Genomic DNA, 11,167 nt, shown 5'->3' with positions numbered 1-11,167 from the left:
ATGCATTGACTTTCCAAACTGATTCCTGGATGCAATTTCAGAAGCTGCTGTTGGTCTTGGTCACTGTGGAGGAGGTACTTGCCCTCTCTGAGCCTGTTTCCACATCTGTAAAATGAGGATTAATAAAATCTACTTGGAATATTTGTTTTGACTATTAAAAAGACAAAATATGCAAATTATCTGGCACATTTGGAGCCAAATATACTTTCCTTTTCACAGTCTTGTGGCCACACCTGAGGCTAGGGAACTCCACTCTGAGCTTAGAAAACAGTGCTGTCTTCTTAAGTGCTGGCGAGGAGTAAGAGGGTATGGCGGGAACTCATCTGCAGGAAGGTAAAACCCAGAAGGCGTGGGAGGAGACAGAAACAGGAGGGAAGCAGGGACCGCCCCTGGCCTACAACTCCCGGGATGCTCCGGGAGCACCCCGCCCCGCCCCACCCCACCCCCTCCGCGGCGGGCGCTGCCCACCCCACGGAGCCGAGTGGCGTGCAGAGGCTACAAGTGCCGCGGCTGGTGATTGGGGGACTTTCTCCGGGAGCCGTGCCGGGAGAGCGCGCGGTGCTCGAGCCGCACCGGGTGGCCAAAGCAGAAGGTGAGTGGCGGGGAGTAGGATGGGGAGGAGGCTTTGGGTGCGAGGGTGAGAGCTCTGTAGCCTAGCGGAGCTGGAGTGCATATCCCCGCTCCCTGCCTAAGGTGTCTGCTTCGTCTCCCGGTACTAGGCGGACACATTCCTACCTCGAGTCCGTCAGTGGGCGCAGAGTTCACCAGAAATGGATCGCCGGATCCCTAGGCGCCTGCGAGGGGCATCGCTGCCAGGTGCTTGGGGCTCGGTCTTCCGGCTCAGCTCGCACAGAGCACATCCAGAGGTCGCCTCCCGGAGACCAGCCTTGCCTGTGTCAGTGTAAAACAAATATTAATGCTTTTAATTGATGGCAGATGGACGAGGGAAAGTGCATGTTCCCTCGCTTTAAGGTGCAATGTCGTTAACTGGGCTTTTAAGCAGATCAGAGGAAAAAGAGGGAGAGGACGGAAGAAAAGAGTCTTTAGCTGGTCTCCTGGGATTATCCGTTCTCCACTGAGAATGGAAGCCCCGGATTAGGGAGCTGCAAAGGAAATCGACTGCGCTGCTAACATACCTCCGGTAGAACAAGCGAACAAGCGGGAGTAGCTTTTCTTTAAAGAGAGGTAGAGGCGGCCTTAGGGAATTAAGTGGGGATTTCTCTCCTCTTTTGTTATAAATTGAAAGTCTCAAAGAACCCTGCTGATTTTATCCAAGGTAGTCTAGTGTGATGAGTTAATTGTACCAAAGGTTAATCAGAGCCCCTAATGCCTGAGAAAACTGGAAGAAGAGTTCTCGGTAATTGATGAAGCCTGTTACCATCACTTCATTCATTGAGGGATTCTTTAGTGGGGGTTTGTTCTAGTTTAGTAGTGATTCTTTGGTTCTGTTGTTTTTGCTATTTTCACCGTAGAAAAACTCCGATAACAGGAGAAAAACGTTTTCTGTTTTGTTTTGTTTTAAACAAACTCTTATGTGTAGCAGAAAACATGTCGATTCCCTCTCCCATATTTTGAGTTGCCAGGTTGACCTTAGGTGACCCTTGCCTATGCTTCTGTTACCAGCTTTGGAGCTGTGGGTTTTGAATCATAAGAAGCCTCAAGCCGTTGACTACATCAATTATCACCCTGGATCTGGAAGCAAAATAAAAGGAGCCTTTGGTTAAAATCTCTATATTTAATGATAGTGGAAGGTGAATTTTTATTCCTTGGAAACATGCAGAGGCAGAAAAAGATAGGCAGATGGTTTTCTGCTCAAACCAAAGTTCTCTCCCAGAAATGCCCCTTGATGCAGTGGGGGGTGAGGAGTGACATGTTTATAAAATTCCAGAGGTAACCTTGGATATAGCTTCTCATCTATTTGCCTCCACATAACTCTTACTCTGTGGGTTTATAGTTTGTCTTTTATTTTCAGTTCACTTCTAGATTGGGTTTGTAAAACTATTCCGATGGTCAGTTTCTTGTGCATGTGTGATAGCAAAGCATGCAGAGAGGGAGGAACACAGACCCAGGGAACGGGAGTAACAGATCCTGCAACTGGAGCAGGCAGATGTGTGTGTGAAGGAGTGGGTTGGCCCACTGTATTTTGCAGGGATTGCAGTAAGGTCTGTTGCCTATATGCTTTGGGGTCCAGAACATGCTTCCCTCGTGGAGCAGTGAGGGAATCAGGCTGAGTAGAAGCACAGTGAATAAGCAGCATATGGTCTTGTAAATACAGGGCTGTGTGACGAGGGTCATTGGATGCATGAGGTATAAGGTTAGCTGAGGTGGCTGATTAAGCTGGCCTTTTTCGTCTACTTTAGAGCTACGGAATCAAAATGCTGAGTTCCTGCCCAGCTGATAATGGGGTATAGTCGTTCACTCATGGTGATGCTCTAAAGCTAATCTGTATTAGAATCTGTTCTGAACTAGGGAGAATGTAAACACTTACAGTCTAATTGAATTAAGAAGTCTATACTTCCCCAAGTCGTCCAGAAAATTGGCAGCTCTGCTCAAAAGGGCTCTTGCCTTTCTCATTTGTCTTTTTACAGGAAACCTGCCTTCTCGTTTGAGAGATCCTTTTGCAGGAATGTGTGAGTCCTTGGATAAATTTGGCTTGGTGATGGCAGTATTATTTCTCAATAGACACTGCCACTTCCTCCATGCGCCTTTCTACCCTGACCTAAGTTTCTCAGTGTTAATCACGATGACAAGTGAGAGCATTTGCCCTCTCCACACTTTCCTGCCACTAGGTATCCCCTCCCTTCTTTTGCCTGTTTGAGGTGGAAACGGGGCTAAACAGGTACAGCTGTGAAGGAAATTGGGACCCCAGGAGCAACACTCCTGGAAGTACAACCTTAGCTTCTGTTGGGTTCTCATCTAACTCTGTTGCTATTGGCAGACTTTCCGGAAGCTGCCGGGGGATGTCTGACTAGCTCTCATGGAGCTCCACTACCTTGCTAAGAAGAGCAACCAGGCAGACCTCTGGGATGCCAGGGACTGGAGTTCAAGAGGGCTGCCTGGTGACCAGGCAGATACAGCAGCCACGAGAGCTGCTCTCTGCTGTCAGAGACAGTGTGTATCAACCCCAAGAGCAACTGAGATGCAAGGGTCTCAACTTAGTTCTTCTCCAGCATCCCCCTCCTCCTCTCTGCAAAACAGTACTCTTCAGCCAGACACCTTTCCACCAGGACCTCTCCACTCAGGGAACAACCAAATAACAGCAGAACGGAAAGTCTGTAACTGCTGCAGCCAGGAATTAGAAACTTCTTTTACCTATGTGGACAAAAACATCAACTTGGAGCAGCGGAACCGGAGCTCGCCATCAGCAAAAGGGCATAATCACCCTGGGGAGCTTGGCTGGGAAAATCCAAATGAGTGGTCCCAAGAGGCTGCCATATCTTTGATATCTGAAGAGGAGGACGATGCAAGTTCAGAAGCCACGTCTTCAGGGAAATCTATAGACTATGGTTTCATCAGCGCCATCTTGTTCTTGGTCACCGGGATCCTGCTGGTGATTATCTCTTACATCGTCCCACGGGAAGTGACTGTGGACCCCAACACTGTGGCAGCCCGGGAGATGGAGCGCCTGGAGAAGGAGAGTGCGAGGCTGGGGGCTCACCTGGACCGCTGTGTGATTGCGGGGCTCTGCCTCCTCACGCTGGGGGGTGTCGTCCTGTCCTGCTTGCTAATGATGTCCATGTGGAAGGGGGAGCTCTATCGTCGAAATAGATTTGCCTCTTCCAAAGAGTCTGCAAAACTCTATGGTTCTTTCAACTTCAGGATGAAAACCAGCACGAATGAAAACACTCTGGAACTGTCCTTGGTAGAGGAAGATGCACTCGCTGTACAGAGTTAATTCTGGTTGTGAATATCTTGAGAGTCTGCCTTGGCATTTTATAATATGAAAAGAGAGTTAATTTATAAAAATTCACAGTGCAATTTATTTGCCTGGCAAGAAAATTTATTTCAGAAACCAACAGCCAGTGAGTGTTTTTGTTCTCCATGTGTTTTCTATTTAGAAGAAAAGCCATGAAAGATGTATAAGAAACCACAACCAGCCACACCTGTCCTTCTGAAGAGCTGAAGGCTAATTAATCTGTAATAGCCAAGAACTTCTACTTCAATAGAAAAATATTTCTAATTACCCAGTATACAAATTATTTCTTTTACACAGATATGTGATGTTATTCTTTGGACACTAGGTGGTCCTACACACAGTAGGATCAATTGCTAATCTATTTTGTGAAAAAGAACTAAGCACTAATCAATAATAAGGCTTACATTTAATTCTCAAAGGTGCTTATCCATTTTCTTGCTAAATTATCATTCTTGTAATTTGGCTAAACACTAAAACATGGAATTTTTAGTTTGAATATTTTGAAGTTTGAGGATGTTGGGCTTTTCTTATTGTAAAAAATGTTATGTTTGAAATTATTCCTGTATTCAAAAATGGTAATTAAGTCATTGGGATAAACTTTCTAATAAAAGAAAATTATGTAAATCATTGTAAGACCAATGTGAATTTAAACCACAGTGTTAGTGCCAGATATTAGCCAGGGTCACATGCTCTTTTTAAAATGAAGTCAAATTAGTTACTGATATAAATTTTATATTTTGTGATTTTGCCATCATACTGGCTATCTGTGCTCTTGAAGTCTGCTGGTTCTCACACCAAAGAGGCAAGGCGTGAAACATTTAAAATATATTTCCAGACATCTAAACATCTAGGCAAGCCTGAGTCATAATCGGCTCTGGTGTGCTTCCAGGTGACATCTTGTTATTGCTGTTCGGGGAAAACCACCAATAGAATTGCAGCTAGACTTTTGGGGACTGTGCCTAGCAGACTGTATCACTTGCTCTAGGCTAAGCAACAAGCGCTTTCCTCATGGTAGCAGCAGTCCTTAAGCCTAAAGCCAAAAACAAAACAAGACAGAAAAAGGAAAGATTAAATACACTGATTTAATGGGGACTGTAGTCATCATCAGAACTCACCTCTCACTCACAGTGGTCTAGGTGTCATTCAGTAACTGTGAACTCTTGCCTCATAATGCACAAACTCTTCTCTAAGAGCAGCATGATGAGCAAGGTGCTCACTGTGCAAGACACACACTGGGTGTTCACAGTGACACGCCGCCTCATTATGGTGATGGTTCAGAAAAGCGATGGGAAATGCAGCCTCAGAAATACCTTACATCTTGCAACTCTGACTGGAGGTTTTTGCAACCTGTGCTGTAGGAGTTGTTGTAACTTCCATGATTGTATTAACAGGATCAGGGGGTCATTCTTAAAGAGGACAGGAGCTGGGAATTGGTATGAGAGAGCAGGAATGAGGAAGTAAGAAAGTGATTTCTTTGTAGACTTTTAAAGGCTATTTCAAATGTCTGAAGTTTGTGTTGTGGACAACTGTGGAATACATGGGTGACTTTGGCAAAATGTGTGAATCAGGATATTTATGTGAATGAGCTCTCATGGGTGTCAGAGATTGATTTGATGAGTGTGATATGCTGTATATGACTAAGGGTTGAGGTGAAATACAAAAAGGTAGAGTCAGAAGATAGCAAAAAGAGAGGGTGGGTATATGAAAGAATTATTAGGTAAAAATGAGAAATTATATAAGAATCAGGTAGCTAGATGTAGTTAATTTCCTTATGTTATAGAGCAATACTGATTACTGAAAAGAAAGAATTGAGATGACATAAACATGATTTTTGCTTTCCATTGCTGTTTCCTTGTGCTTTTTCAACAAACTTTGTTTTACTGGGACTCTCATTTCATGATTTTTGTTGAGGCTGCCTTACCAGTGGTATAAGTTTTATATTCTGAAGGTTTTTAAGTCCAGCTCTAGCCTGCTTAAGGATCCACTTTGGATTATGTTGAGATAAGAAGGAAACGATCTGCTGAGTGAGTAGGTCTGAGCTGTGTGTTAAAAAAAAAGAAGGCATTAAAAAAAAAGAGAGAAGGCATTAAAGAAAAAACTAATGTTTATTCTTAGAAGCTAAATGAGATCAACTGGGTTTTGTTTTTATTTATTGGTGAAACAGGATTAATTAGCCAAATGGCAAACTAAACAATTAATGTGGAATCGGTTTTCAGTTTATGAAGGAAGAGGAGTTTGGGAATCAAGTGTTAGGAAGTCTTTTCACTTGATGATAAAGCTTTTCATATGGAAGCATTTAATGAATCTTGCAGGACTACAAAATAATATAGATGTGATCTAGAGGCAACATTTTGAAAAATGCCATTTTGGAAAAAAAAAAATTCAACGGGGAAGGAAAAGACCTAACAAGTCAAAATACATTTCCTTTCTTTTCCCCAGAACTCTATAATTTTCTTTAAAATTTAAAATTGAAATGTGGTAAGTAAATGCATATTTCAACATTATTTAAATCTGCTAACATACAGAGCACATCTCTTTTAAGGTTCTGCTTATCTGAGGGCAAACCATTACACATTACATGATTTAGAAAATCATCTGAATGACTCCTTTTGGGCTGTGGTGACATTATTCAGATACTTACCTTAATCGACTTTTCACTGGGTATTTGGTTTATGTAGCCCTTATCCATCCTGGCAGTGCCTGAATTCAATATGAAGATTACTTGAATTTAAAATGATGGTAACACAGGCAAAGAAAAGCCATGTGCTTTATTTCCTCTTGTTCCCAATTTGACAGAGTGTTTTTGGCTCTAGAGGTACTTTGGCAAGACCAGGTGATACATTCTACAGACATTGGGCATACAATAGCTATGGTGTTGGTCTTGCATCCTTCATGGAGATTTATGACCTTCCATCTGTCTCTTCAACATGGTGCTGGTTGTTACCTATAAAAGTTTTTATTGCTAGACCTAGGGAAGAAAAACTTTTTTCAGTGGTTCTAGGTCTTTAGCTTATTTACACGGTTTTAGAAATCTAAACCCAGAGTCATCTTCCTAATCTCAATGAGAAGACAGCTCATCTTTCAGCAGTATGGACCAATGGGGTGAGTTACAGAAAGAAACCTGTCTTTCTCCTTTATTACTGGCATCTACATGCTGCTGATGGATGATTTAAGGCTCTTAATATCTTTATAAGCCAGTTCTTTTTATAGCACCTTAAACTGTTAGTGGTAGAGTTTGCAAAGAGTTTTCTTTGCAGTGCTATGTGTCCTTTCCACCCATTGGGAGCTCTTAAAGCAGATCACATAATAAGATGTACTGGACCCTCATATAAAGAACAGCTTTTCTTCATGTTCCCCACTGCATAGTTGATTTATAGCTTAGAGGAAGACAAGACTGCTTGGAACATGAAATTCTTGGAGGCCATGGTTGCTTTTACCCGCATGACTGCTATAACCCTTGATTCTGTACTATCAAGTTACTTGCCTTGATATCAAATGCTTTGCTGTCTGCTTAAAATATGAGTCCATCCCCCTCATACTTATTTGTTTTAGGGACCCAATTGGACTAGTGCTGGGACATACCCTTCAAGGTATAACTTCTGAAAAGAGACTGAGCTACCAAAGTTATGTGTGCCTTTACCTCAGTACCCCAGAATAAGGGGTGACTTAATCCTGATAAATGAGTGACTGAGCACCATGCTAGTTAAACACTGAGAATTAAAAGCCTGAACCCAATGGCTCTACTTTTTTTTTAACCTCTTTCCGACAAGCAAAAATTCTAGGCAGGAGCATGTGAACATTTTGGTCTTCATCTTTCACATGTGCAGTGGTGGGTGTATGCAAAACTTTACTTGGATTAATTGTTTAAAGTTTAAAAAAAATGTTCTATATGTATATCTCTTAGGAGAAGGTTTTTCAACCTGAAGGTCAGATTGCAGCCCAGCAATTAATGCCATCAAAAATATGTGGTCTGACAAAAAAGATTCACAACCTTTGCCAGTGGTTCACCTATTACAGCAAGATGTAATACTATCAATACTTACTGTTCTCTGTAATGGGTTTAACCTTTCCCAGAATTGGACATAAAAACTGACTATGATGAGAAGATTATAATGAACTCTCACTGGCTTTTCCTAGTGTAAAAAGAGTACTTAAGAAAGAGAATTGATTTTTAGCTATATCATTTTATGATTCATAATATTCTATAATATCTTCTTCCAAATTTTATAAGTCTTGGGAAATAATTTGCCTGCCTAGTGCATTGACACATTGACACTGTAAAAAGCAAGATGTTATTTTAAACACATGAAACTGATTTCAAGAATCTGTGGCTTACACTTGAGTGTACTCATGGTTTATGTTTGTGTGCAGATTTATGTGCACTCAAGTCTATGTGCATTCGGACTATATTTTATAGTTATACAACTTTAATACCCAAAGTTATTGTTAGAATAATTTTATTATAGGAATTTGGCATGCCTTACTGTTGACATTAAAAAGAAGAGAAGTCTTTCACAACTCATGAATGAAGAATTTGGAATCAGCCTCAGAATGAGATGCCATAATTATTATAAACCTGTTTTGGTTGTTCAGCCTCCCACAGATGTTTATTGATTTATTTTTAACTTCTCAATTTCAGACTCATAAGAGTGTGAGATATTTGGAAATTATTTTACCATGAATCGTTATTTTATTTCAGCGGACTATGGGGAGTATCTTCCTTTGTTTCAAGTTTGGGTAACACTCCTGTGTTTCAGGAACAGCTCTCCCTATTTTTTCACTGCCATCTTCAGGCTTCCTAGCCAGGCTCCAAACAAATGTCATGTAAGAAAGAACGATGAATTATTACATATTGTGTATTTACAGTGTGTACCCTGTGGTTCTCATCGTGCTTTTAATTTTACTTTTCTTACCAAAAATAATTTGACATTGATTATGTGCTTTTTGATATTTTCAAGGGGAATTACTAAGGTTATGAGCTCTTTCTTAGGGCACTTGATGCCTTATATGTTAAAAACAAGTGTGTCATATAATTTTAAAATAAAACTACTCAAATGCTTTATTGTGTTTATTAAGTTGAATTTAAATTGGAATCTGTAATGCTGATTTGGTCTTTTAAAATTGTATTTTAAAGTATTTATCCAAAAAAAATTAAAATGAATATTTACCCCTAATTTAGGTTTGTCATTCTTCTTGCTACCATTTCACTATATAATGTAGACTGTGCCTTATTTTTTGTTGTTTTATAAGAAATAGTCCAAGTTATTTGGGTTTCTTTAAATCACTCAGTATTAAACTTAGAGTATACATTTTATGATATGGAAAAAATACATGAATACATATTTTTTAAAAACACACTTATCTGAGTGTCTAGAAAGCTTTTAGGTGAGAAATAAATATCAAATTAACTTATGCACCTGCTTTTAATCTTCTTGTAATCTAATTTTGATCTCCATTTTCATTTGAAGAATGTATCACAATTTATATTATTAACCGGAATTTTATCCTTATTATATATAAGTGCTGTCAAGGTCAAAACCTCTAAAGAGACATTTGGAAGTGAGGCCCCATATCTTGTTCCATCTATTTTGAATAAAAATTTGATCAAAATTCTTATCTACATACTCTATAGGAAGAAAGTCTACTTCCTTTATATCTATTTGCTTCTAGAAGTTCTTTTGGGTTTTGTTAACCTCCTCTGATCATTCGGAATAAGCTAAGTGATGCTGTTACAATTCCACAGCCTCTTGCTATACAACTCTTGTAGGTCAGCAGTCAGGGGGACCCAGTCTGATGCAGCCACCTTTTTACGTGCCCCTTGTTGCCAAGCTGGAGGGGAAAAGAGTCTGAAAGAGACACTGCACCAGGTCAACATGTATTTAGTCAGGACTAGTCATATAGTCTCACTTAAGCCAGGAAATGCAGTTCCAGCATGAACCCTGAAATGAGGAGAATTGGGAGTGTTTGGCAAATGGTACTAATGACTACCATAATTTCTAAGGTCTTTGTTTTGTTCAAGCAGAGTACGTATCAATGAACATAAATATTCTCGTCTTCTCTAATGATCACTTGATCAATTTAATATTAATACATTTATACTGGGGGCCAAAACATGCTAAAGATCTCCAGAGAAGGCACAATTTAGTAGGTCTTTATTAAAAATGCTTAAAAAGAAATTGTGGGGGCGGAGCAAGATGGCCGAATAGGAACAGCTTCAGTCTCCATCTCCCAGCGCGAGCGACACAGAAGACCGGTGATTTCTGCATTTTCAACTGAGGTACTGGGGTCATCTCACTCGGGAGTGCCGGACAATCGGTGCTGGTCAGCTGCTGCAGCCCGACCAGCGAGAGCTGAAGCAGGGCGAGGCATCGCCTCACCTGGGAAGCGCGAGGGGGAAGGGAGTCCCTTTTCCTAGCCAGGGGAACTGAGACACACAACACCTGGAAAATCAGGTAACTCCCACCCCAATACTGTGCTGTAATACCGGCACACCGGAGATCATATCCCACACCTGGCCGGGAGGGTCCCACGCCCACGGAGCCTCCCTCCTTGCTAACACAGCAGTCTGTGGCAATCTAACCGCAAGGCAGCAGTGAGGCTGGGGGAGGGGCGCCCGCCATCGCTGAGGCTTAAGTAGGTAAATAAAGCTGCTGGGAAGCTTGAACTGGGTGGAGCTCACAGCAGCTCAAGGAAACCTGCCTGTCTCTGTAGACTCCGCCTCTGGGGACAGGGCTCAGCTAAAGCAGCAGAGGCCTGTCCAGACGCGAACGACTCTGTCTGACAGCTTTGAAGAGAGCAGTGGATCTCCCAACACGGAGGTTGAGATCTGAGAAGGGGCAGTCTGCCTGCTCAAGTGGGTCCCTGAACCCTGAGTAGCCTAACTGGGAGACATTCCCCACTAGGGGCAGTCTGACACCCCACACCTCACAGGGTGGAGTACACCCCTGAGAGGAAGCTTCCAAAGCAAGCTTCCAAAGCAAAGCACAGGTGCACTCGCTGTTCAGCAATATTCTATCTTCTGTAACCTCTGCTGCTGATACCCAGGCAAACAGGGTCTGGAGTGGACCTCAAGCAATCTCCAACAGACCTATAGCTGAGGGTCCTGACTGTCAGAAGGAAAACTATCAAACGGGAAGGACACCTATATCAAAACCCCACAGTACGTCACCATCATCAAAGACCAGACAGATAAAACCACAAAGATGGGGAAAAAGCAGGGCAGAAAAGCTGGAAATTCAAAAAATAAGAGCG

At 41.9% G+C, this 11,167-nt stretch overlaps 1 protein-coding gene across 1 annotated transcript; it reads left to right on the top strand.

The window, feature by feature from the left end:
- Positions 1-449: 449 nt before the first annotated feature.
- TMEM74 (transmembrane protein 74) lies at positions 450-4,540 on the top strand. The gene is made up of 2 exons (XM_023223250.1): positions 450-592; positions 2,939-4,540. The coding sequence occupies exon 2, from the start codon at positions 2,978-2,980 to the stop codon at positions 3,893-3,895; it is 918 nt and encodes a 305-aa protein (XP_023079018.1). The 5' UTR covers positions 450-592; positions 2,939-2,977; the 3' UTR covers positions 3,896-4,540.
- The last annotated feature ends 6,627 nt before the right edge of the window (positions 4,541-11,167 follow it).

The sequence above is a fragment of the Piliocolobus tephrosceles genome, chromosome 7, assembly GCF_002776525.5.
Source record: "Piliocolobus tephrosceles isolate RC106 chromosome 7, ASM277652v3, whole genome shotgun sequence".
NCBI classification, from domain to species: Eukaryota; Metazoa; Chordata; class Mammalia; order Primates; family Cercopithecidae; genus Piliocolobus; species Piliocolobus tephrosceles.
The sequence above is the reverse complement of the archived record's forward strand: the minus strand, read 5'-3'. Positions and strand labels throughout refer to the sequence as shown.